This window comes from Penicillium subrubescens, assembly GCF_028828155.1.
Source record: "Penicillium subrubescens strain IBT 31985 chromosome Unknown utg000003l_segment0_segment0, whole genome shotgun sequence".
Lineage (NCBI taxonomy): Eukaryota > Fungi > Ascomycota > Eurotiomycetes > Eurotiales > Aspergillaceae > Penicillium > Penicillium subrubescens.
In genome coordinates this window covers 80,651-96,697 of record NW_026643153.1, presented here as the reverse complement: position 1 = coordinate 96,697, position 16,047 = coordinate 80,651, and the positions used below count along the sequence as shown (strand labels likewise).

At 48.8% G+C, this 16,047-nt stretch overlaps 1 protein-coding gene across 1 annotated transcript; it reads right to left on the bottom strand.

Moving 5' to 3' along the window:
- Window positions 1-3,310: 3,310 nt before the first annotated feature.
- N7473_004247 (uncharacterized protein) lies at window positions 3,311-6,867 on the bottom strand (the record flags this gene model as incomplete). Its single annotated transcript, XM_057150187.1, has 3 exons — window positions 3,311-5,133; window positions 5,185-5,820; window positions 5,886-6,867. The coding sequence occupies 3 exons, from the start codon at window positions 6,865-6,867 to the stop codon at window positions 3,311-3,313; spliced, it is 3,441 nt and encodes a 1,146-aa protein (XP_057010297.1).
- Window positions 6,868-16,047: the final 9,180 nt, after the last annotated feature.

The following is a 16,047-nucleotide window of genomic DNA, read 5'->3' as shown; positions in this document are numbered from 1 at the left end:
CTGATCAGAGTGACTACAGGGTCCCACAACCTCAGCAAGTCTGTCTACAGAGTTTGAATATATTCTGAATCATCACATCTCCCTCGCGGCTCCCACCGTCAGCCTTCTCGACTGGTATCTCCGCTTATGGAATTGTTATATTGTGGATTCTGCACTGAAGATACGGCTCGAGGAAGAGCAGGATCAGCTTCAGCGGTCAATTGTATAGCTGACCGCTGAATGCGATATATTACTCCAGTGTTGCAATGATCAGGCTCTAGAGCTAATCAGCCGCCGGAAAGCTGCGGCTGCCCTCAATGATAGGATCGTCGAGGCTTTGAAGGCAAGCGAGAAACGGGGTCGTAGGATGATCGAGTTGAACTAGTCTTGGAAACATAATGCAATGGGATACCAGCCGAGTTGGGTGTCTCATTTCTGTTAAACATGTACGTAGTATGTTCGCTATCTTTGTTTCATGATGCAGTCTACTGTGATGTTGGCAGCATCACCATACCTGGTTTTGTGCGCAAGGTCTCACCTACCAAGTCGAGGCCAACAGAATGGAGCTCTACCCTCATCCTCTGTCCCTTTAATTACATCTGAATTCCAGCATTTATAGCCCTGGAACGGCAGTCAGGGTAGTATTGCTTTGGCTTGGAGGAGATTTGCCGCGATTTGGGTCATTGCGAGAACTATGATACTTTGTACCCTGCAGTATAGCTGACCACACTCGGCTTCATCTCGGGGAGGCTATACAGATGAATACCAGTCTTCTTTAGTCTTATTAGCAATAATAAGGATGGCTCATTTGTTCTGCGCTTGTCCACGGAGCACAAATTGATGCCTTGCATAGAAGAAAAGCAAGAATGCTCAAAACCCCTTGAAACACGATCATCTCATCAATTTCCACCAATACCTCCAACCATCTAATAGTAATTAGACTACCGCCATCGGCTTGCTAGCACTTCTTTATTCACTAAGCTTTGACTCGAGGCCATCAGAGTAGCGATTCCATTCTTTGAGTATTTCACTCAAACGGAGTCGAGAACACTCCAGCGCCTGGTCCAAGAAATGCAAGCGAGCGAGCTGGTTATCATGGCTTGACTGCATTTCGTTCTTCTCGTTCATCAGCTTTTGTTGAGTCTCCCTCAGGCCGTCATTTGCTTTAGCCAACTTCTTCCCCTCCATATGCTTTGCCATGCATGACTCCCACAGGCGCCGGTACAGTCCGACGATTCTTGCGGCTTGGAACGCAAGCTTCGGGTCCCCACGTTCGAGCCGCGCAAGAGCCTCCATGGCTGGTGCAAATGGCTGGTCCCCCCAGGATGGTCTCTCAGGGTCCTCGGACTGTTGATCACGAGTGAGCTAATCCTTATACATGTTTGTGCTGGTCCTACTCACAATTGCTGGGCCTGGTGGTGGATCGACTTCACTCTGCAGGTCCTGCTCCATGTGGGGAATAGGTTAGCCGGCTGGAGGAGAGCCACTTGTGGGCTGAATCTCCGGCAGCTCTTCGGCAGGATGAATATTGGAGGTGTCCATACTGAATCTTGTGTATCGTGTCTGATCGAGTATGGTGCTTGCGATGCTCATGATGCTGTAGAATTTATATCTTTTTGATGCATATCCCAATGAACCAAGATAAACAACTTGAATACGGTGATTGCGGTGTTCGAACGTTGAATCACCGGACCAGAGCCCCAGAGAAACCATTTTCCCTCTTAGACGATGCAGCTACTAAACGGTTAGTTGATTCAACGTTTCCCGGTTCAAGCCTCTTAGAATGCGGATTGCTTGCAGTATTTAAACGGTACGTCATTGTCTAATCTGGTCGTAGCTACGTTCAGGGCCTTATCTTGCTGGCTTGCCTTCATATCTCCCAACCTTCCCAGGGTCCCGACATTTGTTCCTGCGGAGGCTTTTAAATCTTTCCATCAGCTAAATGAACCTACAACTTGACAAAACATGCTTGTGGATGCAAAGAGGTGGAAACTACAGCAGTGGTAAGTCATTATGATCTCCTCTGCTCAGATGGTTGGTTGAAGCAAATAACTGAATAAGCTACACAGAGTGGCACCTTCCTGGCACTCCACGTGACTCCTTCTAATTGGCTTGGAAAATGGTTTCCAAGCCAATTATAGGCAATCTCCAGTAGACTGGCGTTATGTTCAAAACACTTTCTGGTCCGACATGGAATCTTCTTCTTATGCGCCTGTCCAGCAAGATCAAGTTCATAGGATGGACTGGTTTCAATATGGGTCTGACCTCGAGTCTGAGGTCGAGTTCATCGCGAGGAATCCCACTGTCGAACCATACAGTGTTGCCAAGTCGATGATAACTGAAAACACGGCTGCCAGAACACCTAATGGCGGTTGGAGGAAGACGTCCTGGCCAGACTTTGAGGAGTTCACACGCCTCGTCTGCGGCGACCGCGAACACTCCAGCCACACCCGCGGCGGCATACCACGGCCATTCCCCCGGCGGCAATTCAAATGCACCGTTGCAAGGTGCAGTAGTCGCTTTCGATATCTCAAAGGCCTACAGCGTCATCTGTCCAGCCACCTGTCTGAGAGGTCATACGTCTGCTGGGTTCCGGAGTGCCAGTGCCGCTTCACCCGTAGCGACAACCTCAAAGCCCATTATGCAACGCATGGTAGACCGGGAGGTCGCAATCGCTACATGGCTACTCTAGATCGGACTAGCTCAGCCTACGATCCTTGTTTTCGTGGACGGCTAACGTCCGATGGGTGGCCAGTCAGGGAGGGAAACGCAGGCTCGTCCGATATGTAAATTAGAACTGGCTCAAAGAGCGCGGTGACCACAAAAGAGAGTTAGAGAAATGGCGGGAAATTTGTGGAGACAACGCGCTCCATCCGCGACGCGTACAGTCTTTCGCCTTGACCAATATACACCGAGAAACTCTTTCCTGGCCCCACCGCCAAGGCCTTAGCGTAGATCATTTATTCAGCTGCCTGCGTTAACTAAATTGAGGGATGTACATACGTTGTATATTACAGTCCCTAGGGACGTAATATTACACTATCCGTACCTTATCGTGGACTTGTGTCAATCTAGTTACGCGAGAGCCATTGCCGCCTTGTTTCCTGAGTCACCAGTTTTCCTCAGCCCGCACGATTATACAACATGAATACGCTTTACTTATTGCACAACTGCGACCGTTACTCGGAAATGCAAGATCCTCGCCAAACTCCCATAGCCCGTCATTTTCTGGAAAGATTGGAAAAATTAGGATGTTATAGTAGTTATTTTAAGAGACTTTCAACACAGTCAGTAGAGAATAAAGATAATTTTTGTAGACAGGCGCAATTCCCTATCTTGAATCTACAATGCTCAACCCGTTCAATCTCTCCACGACCCACCTTGTTCTACTGTCATGTGGGCCTAGGGCCTTCTCATAGCCTGCCAGTGCTCGCTGGTACATTTCCTCCGCCTCCTTCAACTTCCCCTGGTCAGAGTAGAGACTCCCAAGGTTGTTGACTGTATTGAGAGTGGACGTATGATCTGGGCCGAGGGCCTTCTCGTAGCCTACCAGTGCTCGCCGGTACAGCTCCTCTGCCTCCTTCAACTTCCCTTGGTCAGAGTAGAGCAGACCAAGGTTGTTGACCGTATTGAGAGTGAACATATGATATGGGCCGAGGGCCTTCTTGTAGCCTGCCAGTGCTCGCTGGTACATCTCTTCTGCCTCCTTCAGCTTCCCCTGATATTTATAGAGATTCCCAAGGTTGTTGACTGTGTCGAGAGTGGACGAATGATCTGGACCGAGGGCCTTCTCCTTGCCAACCAGTGCTCGCTGGTACATCTCCTCTGCCTTTTTCAACTTGCCCTGGCCAGAGTAGAGACTCCCAAGGTTGTTGACTGTATTGAGAGTGGACGTATGATCTGGACCGAAGGCCTTCTCATAGCCTGCCAGTGCTCGCCGGTACATCTCTGCTGCCTCCTTCAACTTGCCCTGGCCAGAGTAGAGATTCCCAATGTTGTTGACTATATCGAGAGTGGACGAATGATCTGGACCAAGGGCCTTCTCATAGCCTACCAATGCTCGCTGGTACAGCTCCTCTGCCTCCTTCGACTTCCCCTGGTCAGAGTAGAGAAGACCAAGGTTGTTGACTGTATTGAGAGTGGATGTATGATCTGAACCGAGGGCCTTCTCCTTGCCTACCAGTGCTCGCTGGTACATCTCCTCCGCCTCCTTCAACTTCCCCTGGCCAGAGTAGAGACTCCCAATGTTGTCAACTATATCGAGAGTGGACGAATTATCTGGGCCGAGGACCTTCTCGTAGCCTGCCAGTGCTCGCTGGTACATCTCCTCTGCCTCCTCCAACTTCCCCTGGTCAGAGTAGAGACTCCCAAGGTTGTTGACTGTATTGAGAGTGGACGTATGATCTGAACCGAGGGCCTTCTCCTTGCCTGCCAGTGCTTGCTGGTACATCTCCTCTGCTTCTTGCAGCTTCCCTTGATTAGAGTAGAGGTCTCCTAGTCCATGAAATGCTCCCGATACCGCGATATTAGTGTCTGAACAACCCTTATGACGTACATAGTTCGCGTGTGGAAGAAGTCTTTGCTGAAGCTCGGAATAATTTCTGGTACTTGCGCTAGGGACAATGTACCCAACAGATACCACTGCCAGTTCATTGAGCTGAATTGGATTCACAGTTTTGTCTGTGCTAGCAAGGTGAATGCACCAGTCTTGCACCACCGGGTGCATAGCGTAGCCCCCTTCTTGTTCCTTAGCCTCGAGTAGAGAGAACCCGATAAGAGCCTTGACACCGATTTTGAACTCGATTCCGCTTGATGTAGTCTTTTCCAGCCAATTTGGGAGATTCGAGCTATAACGGCTAGTTCTAATTAGTTCAAACCAGATATCTCGATTATTGAAACAAGCAAGAAACAGCAGGAGTACCGCTGCATTCGCGTCTCGCCTCTGAATTTCTCGATATGAGATCATCCATGTTTGCAGCATATTGCCTTGCTGGTACTGGCGTTCAGGATTAGATTGTAGCTGTAGGTCGGTCCAAGATGCTTTGTAAAACTCTAAGTACTCAGGAATGCTTGTTCCAGTCTCACGCATAAACGCCCCGGCGATGACGATTGCCAATGGAAGTCCATCTAGACGGCACGCTAGCGCAATGGTATCTATATATATTAGTATCATACATAAGACTTCAATATTGGGTCCCTGAATACCTGGATCGCTCTGAAGCTCCTTAGCTGTATTCTTCAATAATAGACGGCTGCTTTGCAAGAGCAGTTGAACCGCATGCTTCAAGTCAAGTGTATGGATGGGAAATGACTTTCCCAGCTCTGTCAACCCTTGCAGCCGAGAGGTTATAAGAATAGAGCCATGATCGGCTCCAGGGAAGAATTCAGCAATATCATATGCATCGCTAATAGGGCCACTGAAAGGGGAGTATTGGTCGATGTTGTCGAAAATGATCAGCCAGCGTGAGTTTCCCTCTATTGCTAGCCACTTTAACACATCTCTAGCTTGTTGCTCCACCTCCTCGTCATTCATTGCCACATCAGCATGTGACTGTCCTGGCAACCGGGGCAAGATAGAGCTCAAAGATTGTATTAGCGTGTCTCGGTCTTTACCACTCAGCCAGAAGATGGCAGTGAAATCACCTTTGTGGTCTCGTGCGAAACGAATCGCTAATTGTGTTTTTCCCATCCCCCCAAGCCCATGAATAACTGCAACCTTTCGGGATTGGGAATGCCCGGGCTGTAAATACTGCCAGAGTTGTTCTAGCTCGCCTTGCCGTCCCACGAAGTTTTCAATTACTGGCACAGCCGTTAGGTCTAAAGGGACATCAAACTGGTATACTATGTAAAAAAATATTTAGCAATCGATTCAAATTACCCGAGGAATACTATTGACATGTTCTCACCAGAGTCTGCGAGTGTGTCTCTTGCAGTTGGTGTGCAGTTGATCTGATCGATTGCAACCACCGAGAGAAGCTCTTTCGCGTAGGCCGCCGCCACCGCAGCCGCATACCCTTGCCATTCCTTATTCTTGTGGGTGTCGGCGTAGTCGCAGATGCCCCGGATGACCAGACACGGAAAGTCATTCATAAGTCCCGCCGCTTCCATCTCCACGCAATATATACCCAAGTCCCGAGCCAGCTGATCTCGCCGCCTGCCATCCTTCACAACCTGATTTGCAGATCCGACGGGTCCGTAGTGAATGACTGGGTCTTGGTGCTCTCGTGGGGTTCGTGGAAGTAGTTTAGATCGATCGCAATCCACACACGTATCGGATGCGATATGATCATACTCTGCTTGGAATAGACAGTCCTCTTGCGTCGGTCGTGCGAATTTGGTAGCTTTGTGGGGCGCCATTTTGGCTTGTAGGTTGGAAACAAATTCGACGATCCGGCTATCTTCCGTGAGGTGATGTGCTTGGAGAGTCGCGAGAGCGGTCAGCAGAACCTTAGGAGGTCGATTGAGCATTCCGGTGCGCTTGAATTGGCCGCCGCTTAGCGCTTTACCCAAATCATACTGGATCACGCCTCCAGAAGTGTCTGTTGGCTGGCTCACAACAATATCCCCAAGTCGAATGTCTGCATTGCTGCTTGGTACTCCGCCGCCGATACCAACCATAAAACCGAATCGGATGGCGTGAAAACTAGACAGCAACTGCATCCCAACCGTTGCAGCTGATGTAGTGCCACATGCGCCAGTCGGTAAGCTAGCAATAACGATATTGTGTTCCCCGATGCTTCCAAAGATGTATGTATTTTGGTCCATCGGCAGGCGAGGCAAAGGCGGGTGTATTTTGTCTAACATCAGCTTTGCAGCCGCCGTCTCCACGGGCAAGGCACATGTCCACCCGATTGTATAATCGTCGTGGGATCGGGTCCTGGCATCCATAGCGGACAGACACTACCCCGATCGGATTGGGCGTTATGATTTCTGACCTGTTAATTTGTTGGTAACATGAGTGAAAGAACAATATGTTTAAGCGGAGGTTGTGGGGACGATGTCTTGAGTTTGTCACCTGAAGGCGGGGTTGAGCTGAGGCTACACATCCGGGTTGCCAGTACAGTGCACGTGGCCTTGGTATTATACACTGCGTACTAAAGAACTACAGTGCCTCCAAGAAAGTTTGAACACCCCCATTTTAATAATTAATTAATGACATAATATTCTGCCAGCAGAATACCCGAACATACTCTAATATACGTAGCCCCTTAGTAAGTAGTGTACCACCCTCCTGCTTCTAAAATAGCTTGAACACGTCTGGGCATACTGTCACAGAGGTTGCGCAATATCTGCGGATCTATCGCTGACCACGCCTGCTGGGCACACCCAATTAGATACCACCGTGTCTCCTCGTTATTAGGCATTGTGTATAGCTCTGGGAACAGCTTCAATACCTTATCTTTAAGTAGCGACCAGAGGTGTTCAATCGCATTAAGATCAGGCGAATATGGAGGCCATTCCATCACTTCAAAGCGTTGCTCGCGTAGCCAGTCTCGTACAATATTCGCAGTATGCGTGCTAGCACCGTCGTGCATAAAAGTTGCTTCGTGTGGATTAGAAATTAAGATTGGAAGATATCGTTGATAGGTTTCGAGTATCCGAATAGCATTAATTCCACCTCGAGGAGATTCTGAGTGCCCAAAAAGAGGTATAAGGCCTGTTCGGCGCGTATCCCCTGAGAATGAAGCCCAAAACATCTGTCGAAGCTGCTTTCCTAGCGGAATTGGCTTAACCTCGCCTTTACGAGCTTGATCTTTCGGTCGGCAAAAGCTCCACTCGTCTCGTTCACCCGAACCACGCTCAATTGAGGTCTCATCAGACCAATATACTCGTGCAAAATCCTCAGCAGTATAATGTCGGTAGCGTTCTGCCCATATAAGCCGCTCACGCGCGTAGTGTTCAGTAAGCATTAGTCGATGGATTTTACGCCATTTCCGAAGACCGAAGTCTTTAAGAATCTTTCGAAGCGTTTCGCGGCAGATTCGGTAGTCTACTAATGATAGTAGCTCATCGTGTGAAACTGAGGGTTTCTCCTGAATATAGTCGTATAACGTCTGCCGTTCGTCTTCGCTAAGCGTTCGTGGGCGTCCAGAACGCTTTTTTGTAGTGTTCTCGAAGCCTCGTGTACCTTGACGCCGGCAAGTTGTTATAATTGTTGAACGAGGTATATATAGAAACTCTTGGTGGATTTGACCGTAAGACCAACGCCCAGAGAGGCGTAATGAACAGATTCGTGAGCGCATAGAGGGAGAAAGCTCTGTGCCACTACCCATATTAACGGTTAGTGGTATATAGAAAGACTTCGGGGATAGACACTTACGTTAGTTATCGTTACCCCCTACTGCACGCGTTGTTTTGTTGATGTTGATATTGATGTTTATGTTGATGTTGATGTTGATATTCGGCCTAATTTTACCTAGTTCCAATTGGTGCTGGTTGCTAGAGCATTAAGGGGCGGAAGAGGAAAGCGGTGGTGGTAGGCGGTGGTAGGGTGTGTTCAAACTTTCTTGGAGGCACTGTAAGAGTAGCTTCCATCCACCTAAACGTGGTACTGTCTGGCTGGCATTACAGTATACATTATAGACCTTCCTCCAGTTTATTCTTACAATACCTGTGGGCTCAGAACGTAGTTTCCCTACTGCCAAGGCGAAAAGCAATTTCACGACTGATTATGCGCAAAGTATACCAAATAATTTATATTTTGTATTTTCTAGTTTTTATTGAAAGGATGGTTTAGAAAAGGCGAGCGCAGCTTTGGGATTGCTGAGTAGTGGCCGCAATTGTGTGATCAGCAAAGCTGCACCTATCGTGCGGCTAAAACGGAGAGCATACTCACGGGGGAAGTCTGAAACAAGGCTCGCAGTACCAATCTTCGGGGTTTTACAGTATGGAATTCCATGAGGTTTTCGGACGTATGTTGTAATATTACGTACCATGGTACTGTAACTTACCAAGTCGATTTTACTGCTCCCCCTCATTTTGAAGCGGCCCGCTCAATAAATGGTCTGCGCTAAGGTCTCGGCGGTGGGGATAGAAAAGAGTGTGTGAGTGTGTACGGAGATCCATCCAAAAAGTATTGCGCAGCGCACGTACCACCATTATATTACCACTAACGATATACCAAGCGAATACACACAATCCTTCTTCCCATAAGCTGATTTTATCTTCATTACCTACTACTACTACTACCTACCTACCACAGTCTACTACTATCATCACTATGGCAAAACAGTCAACGCAAGCTGATCGTGTGACAGTCGTCGCATTAAGGGCGTATACGACGAAAACGTCTAGTGAGATCGCGAAGATAGTAGGTCTATCTATTGCCACTGTTAATCACATATACGCGCGTGCGATCGAGCGTGGTTTCGATCCGATTCATACAAAGATCACCGATGAATACGTGCAAGATAGCCCTCGCACTGGTCGACCTACTAAGCAAGATCCTGAGACAGTTAATACTATCCTGTCAAAGGTGCGCCTTGATCGTTACGGTCGCGAGAAAACGTGCGCTGATATTGCTGGTGAGCTTAGCCAGGAAGGGAAAGAGATATTATCCTCTACTGTCTGGACTATCCTAAGGAAGGCTGGTTTACGGAAAACGAAGGTTTACGGAAAACGAAGCCGACGAGGAAGCCTGGACTGACGAAGAAGATGCGCGCTGAGCGTTTAGCCTGGTGTCTAGCCCACGAGCACTGGACCCTTGAAGATTGGAAGAATGTAATATTCTCTGATGAGACCTCAGTGATTCTTCTACACCGCCATGGTGGTTATCGTGTGTGGCGTTCTAAGGATGGAGCTTTTCTACGCTCTTGTATCCGTGAATGATGGAAGGGTTCGTCTGAATTTATGTTTTGGGGCTGCTTTTCTTATGATAAGAAGGGTCCTTCTCACTGTTGGTGCCCTGAAACTACGATTGAAAACGCAAAGCAGAGGAAGAGATTGAAGCTCTTAACCAAGAGATTGAACCTATCCTTCGCGAGCAGTGGGAGCTTGAGACTGGTATACGACGTATTAATCTTCGTCGGCAGCTAGCTGGTAAAACGCCTATATGGAAATTTAATAAGCAAAACGGCAAGCTTTCACGAGGAGCTAAGGGCGGAATCGACTGGTATCGCTATCAAAAGATGATTCTTATACCAAAGCTTCTTCCTTTTACTAAGGAATGCGCTATTGAGCGACCGAAGACGATTGTGCAAGAAGATAAAGCTCCAGCGTATAACCATTATATTCAATAACACCAACGCTCTTGAGCAGATTCTTCATTAATATGGATTCTTTGGAGCAGGTCTTGGCTTCTTCGAGTAACTCGAATACTAGTCTCTGACACCGCGAAGAGGTGCCTGCATGTCGGCAGAGGATCAGGACGAGGACCGCGGCGCCACGGGTCGCCTAAACGAGCACAAAATTGATAACACAGGGCTCAGGGCTGCATGGAAGCCCAAGATTATACAATCACAGGGCTCAAGGCTGTGAGGGAGAACTTGGTGTGGCAGCGGTCTCCTGCGGAGACTCTTGATTTTGCAGTTGTCCCTGCGGAGGCTCTTGGTTTCGCAGATGTCCCTGCGGAGCACATTTCAGCAACGCAGGGCTCATTGCTGCGAGGGAGAACTTGTTAACGCAGCACTCTCCTGCGGAGAACAGTTGGTAACGCAGAGCTCATCCTGCGGAGAACAGTTGATACCGCAGAGCTTATCCTGCGGAGAACAGTTGGTATCGCAGAGCTCATCCTGCGAAGCACAGTTGGTAACGCAGAGCTTATCTTGCAAAAAGCGCCATTTTTACTTCACTGGGCTCGCACCAGCAAAAGCCAAGTCCTCAAGCCAAGGCCCGCAAGCAGACAACAAGACCATGCCATCGTGGAGGATGAGGATCCAAGTCCTGATTTTCCAGACCGGTCATGCAGCCTCCTTTTATGCCTTTTCGTCTCCGGCTGACCGTAGCTGCCAGGTATGCAAATCTCTTGGAAAAAATGATGTATTGTGCTTTAGTCACAGCATTTTTGCTGTCACTGCCGTTGACTCAACAGCCGTTGAAGCATGCTTTTAGAGTTTGTGGCCAGTCTCACGAAGCGCTCCACCCCGAACCGTGGATTGAAGAGATTCAGACGGGCCGCCCCCTTGGATCCGTATCTTGTAAAATTTCCTTTCGTATTGACATTGTTTACAGTGATGCCCGTTGAATAATGAGGATTTTGTTTGAAAATGCCGAGCGAGATGGAGACTCAGGTGTTACATAGGCCGGCCTGGACAACGGGGGACTTGTGGGCGAATGGGGCTCGACGCTTTCCCTCTGCGCCAACGTTAGAAGTCTACACTTCGTCTTCTGTCTCTCACATAACCAGATGCAGGGCAGAAAGTCGAGTACAATTTATTTACGACAAGAATGTCCTCAACGTTCACGATGGACGCACCGCAGTAATTGACCATCGCCATTCAAAGGTGAGACCTACTTGTTGTTCACAAAAATTCCCCGGGTATCTGATCTATGGTACGCCAGGCGATCTGCAAATATCGATCCGCACAGTAGTTCTGCTCCAGGACTGAACAGATAGGGTCACGTGCCTTTCCTAATAGTATGGCATCCCCAGTTTGTCAATTAAGTTAGGTGGATGAAAAAATTTGCTTCCAAGGGCCTTGCTAGACTAAATAACTTCTGTTGAGGTATCATTAACTTACTTGCGATGATTTCGCGGTGAAGACGCGAGGGTGTTCGACTTACAGCGAGTACAACGGTGCTGGGCTCGGCTGTTCTCATCCAAAGTTATGTTCAAGGTATTGTCGTATATCGGGGAAAGATTCTTTTGATGGATCATGGCAAGACATCTATTGCCAGAACTTCCGAGGAAGCAATAACTCTAACAGTATGAGTTGCGCATGCCATTCATGGGGAACTGCTATAGAAACGCTAACATTTCACTGTCAATCAATTTTTCACCCTTAGTCTTTAGGCAATGAGTGAAAGAATGGGCTTGCTGGAGGATATGCGTTGCGAAGATGCTTACTGTTACGTTTCAGAAGGAAAAGGAAGTTTCTCACTGCGTCGGAAATGTTCAAGAGGACTGGAATTTATCTAGCTGAGTTCGTCTTGGAAAGCCACTCCCTTTCCCCTACTTCGCTCAGACAGAAGCGGCTGTAGAGAGATGACCACTTGTTTAAGATCCTCTATCTCACTCTTCAGAATTTTGATTTCTGCCGCCAGCTCACGCTTGAGCAGTCGCCTAGCAGCCTTCCTTTCCCACTCTCTGCCTCCTTCTATCCGCTTTACTCTTTCGGATGAAGTTGTAAAGGGATCTTGCTTCACTTGCTCCAACGGTCTAGACAAGATTGATCAGTTTTGAGGAACAGAAATATACGGAGACTCGTCTCGTGTACTGACCGTCTGTTCGCGTATGTTGTAGATTCGTTCAGTCTGTCTGGTGATGAATCGACCAACTCCGTTTCTCGATCGGATTGATGTGTAAATTTGCCGCGACTATAGCTTTCAGGCTCTATTGTTGTTGACCCAGTTAACATGGATTCGCACCTAGCCGCATTGTTATAGCGAGAGCGGTTTTTTGCTTTGGCTTTATCTTCCAGCGCTTTGGCTAGCTTAGCAGTATAATAGCCTGGTCGAAGGGGAGGGTTTTTGGTAACGCAATTTGCTATTCTGAAGAAAACTGACTGAATGAGATGGTAGCAGTGATTGTTTGTAATAAGTATTTGCAAAAAGAGAACGTTACGATCAGAGGCTAGGTTGTGCAGGGGCTTCGCGGAACATTTAACGATCTATAGAACTATGTTTTCGTGCTATGGAGTCTTTCACGCCGGACGGCTGAAAATACTCACCGCAGGAAATAGAAAATTCGATAACGGGTGGGTGCATCTTAGCAAAAAAGGTGAACCACGGGTACAGGCGAGGTGTGACTAGGTGGGTTGATTTTCTTCAACACTATTTGAACATCCGTTTAAACATTTCAACTTGGGTTGAATATTTTAATACTACAGGAGCACCAGCGATTCTGAGAGGGCATCTACGTACAAGATGGATTATGCAGAGACGCAGTTGAGTGACCTGAAAATAGAGCCCTATTCTCATTCTAGGAATATCACAACCTGGCCCTACGCTATGATATAGCAACCGTACATTAAGTGTGAAGTTATGAGAGACCCTACAATTAGGAGTCGTGATTATAGGATCGTCGCAGCTTGAGGTATGCATTACCAACATCCGAACGAACGAACGAACGAACAGGCTAGGTTTTTGTATAGATGCTGATCGTATACGCCTCGAGGTTCGCCGTGAATTTGCTGTGGATCACTCGAGGCGTGTACACAGTGCACGCTACATCAAGTTCTAAGACATCAAAATCAAGAAGTCATTGGCAACATCGCTAGGGACTGTCGATTTTCTGATGCTACGACTGACTTTATGTGATGTTGCGAGAAAATCCAGATAGCACCGACCGTGACAGACTTCCCAGCTCGATCAGGAGTGGTGTTAGGCTGCTTTTGAAGTCGGGAACAAGATAGGCATACCTCGAGGTCGTTGGCGCGGCACTCCAAAGTTCACGCGAACCAGAGCCAGTAATCGATGTGCAGCTGTCCCTATAGGCCGGCAGTCACCCTAGAGGAAGACAGATCAACACTGCTAGTTCATACCCGCTGCCTCTCGGGCTTTCGGATAGACTCACCCGATACGTTACGGCATCGATGCTAATCAATAGTGCTCTATCGTGTAGCTTGCCAGCTCGACTATTACCTGTCAGGATATAATATTGGGATAAGGATGCAAAAGAACTGCAGTCTCCCAACGATGAGAGAACAGCTGTCCCTGCTTCTTTTGTCAAGAAACATTGGAAACCAAGCGGGCAAGAGTGGTCCTGCGACGTAGACGGTACTGGGAGTTGGGTCATCTAAGGCGCGTGGAGGATGGCTAAAGCATAATGTCGGACAAGTTCACCTATGAGAGCTCACTCGATGTAGCCGAACTAACGAAGCTCCGGACGTCCTGCTTCGCTTAACGAGAAGAACGGCGGAACCTAACCCAACACGAGAAGACGCAGAGACAGCTCGAGTGATAGAACGTACGGATACCACGGATAGCCTCAGAATCAAGGTCTTGATCATCGACTTGTGTAATCAGTATCACCGCACTATATGCGAGCGCTCTCTACCCAAGGGCATTCCGATGTGGGAGTCGAATATATAGTATCGGAGGTAGACTGGGACATGAGATGAAATGACCAGCAATAATACCGGACCCTATACATGTAATGTTAGCATAGAATGTACTAGGGCTCACATTAATGATCGTACCGCAAATCTTCTGCTAAAAGATTTCATGCCGTACCTTCCTGTCAGATCCTTATCTATTGAGCAGCGCAGAACGAAGGCGCTTTCTACATAGTCTATCGAGAGTGGTTTCCACCTTCTCATACGATCCAGGCGATACTCGATCAGACGGCACTCCATAGAAAGCTCGATCTTCGTTCAACGCAATCATGGCATAATATGTCGAAGTGTGAGACAGACCCGTAAAGAGGCACATTCGGTGTAAACTGCTGGCGGCAGCCACAGGGAACCAGCTCGTTGGGAAGCGCTATACCCAAAGGTCAGCGGGGATTCTTGAAATGATTGATGACTTACCTGTTTTATCGTGGAGGAGCGCCATCTCAGCGTTTGCACAATCGCTATCATGAAGCACAACATGGTAGTCCGGGCCGCTGGAGCCGAGCGTGCGAAAGGATTCCGTCTCATTATCTTCCCAGCTGACCAGAATGCCCCCGGGGTATAGCTTCAACTGGATGCTGTGCGGTAGGTATCGCAGTCGTCGCCCAATCTGCCGTATGAATTTCATTTCTGCGGGTCGAGCCGTCGGATGCGCCTTGAAGATGGATGCAATTGATCGAACCAAGAGCTCTTCTACTATATGGCAACAAAAAAAACGGGGCGTTGGTATCGGCAAGGTTGGTTGGAGACCAGGGCCGGCAAAGTGACCGGTGGTGCATACAAGCAAAGTCCAACCATCGGCAATGTATCTTGAGCGTACCCTGTCCCTTGGCAAAGTATACGTCGACTTTGCCGGCTGAACCACGGACGTAGACTACCTGAATATGGTCGGTGAACCTTAGCAGAGCAAAACAGGCTCGCAGCGATCGATCCACGGCTCTTGCGAATGTGGTGTCCGGAACGCTGCAGGGTTTTGCCTCCCTGAACTGCTTTTGCTGCTCCTCTTCGACGGTTCGGATGGGGCAGTGGGCACGCAGCATCTGCCACAGCGTGTCCGGTAGGCGGGCCGGGCGCTTGCCAAGGCTATCACGGATGGTGTTCGTGGTCTGTCTGCATCAGCTATCAAAATGTGACACGGTGTGAACCACAAGCACATACCTGGTCATTGCTCCTCTCGCTGTAAAAGAATTCTTTATCCGCTGACTCGCGCAGCAGGTATTGCCAGATCTGACGCCGCGCCGATGGCTCTAAACGAGGGCCTATCATTTCGGCCTCTGCGGAATGCGCATGCTTCCACAACAGATCGACAAGGAGAGGCAGGACGGTATCTTTCTGCTTGCCTAGAGCTTCCTCCCATATCTGTCGCACTTGACGAGCCGCAGCGCGCCAGAATTTGGTCTGTGACGATCGCGGCAGGTGGCCAAAGAGGCAAAATTGTATGCGAAGAGGAATGCGCCGCCCGCACGGAAATCGGTCAAGGTGATCCCATTGTGACAGAGCTGACCTCGCAGCTGGGGATCAAGGATCAAGTCGCCATGTGCAGTTGTGATGAGACTGGAAGGGTAGGTTAGCCCGCGAATGTCGATCGTCGCCAAGCGGAGCCAATTCAAAAACGCGTCTGGCGCCACCGGTCGGCTGGACTTGGCCCGCGTCGCGCCGATCACCACTGCCACATCTCTCCCCACATGGTAACGTAGGCTTGCCATGTCCAGGGCGGGGTCGGTCCACTCGATCGAGTTGGTTTTTTGAGAGGGTGCGACCGTACAAGATACCGAAGCGGTGTCTGCGTGCATGTCAAACCTCCAATTGCAACCACTCGCGGCGATACTTACGGTGTAGCGATCTCTCGAGAGAATCA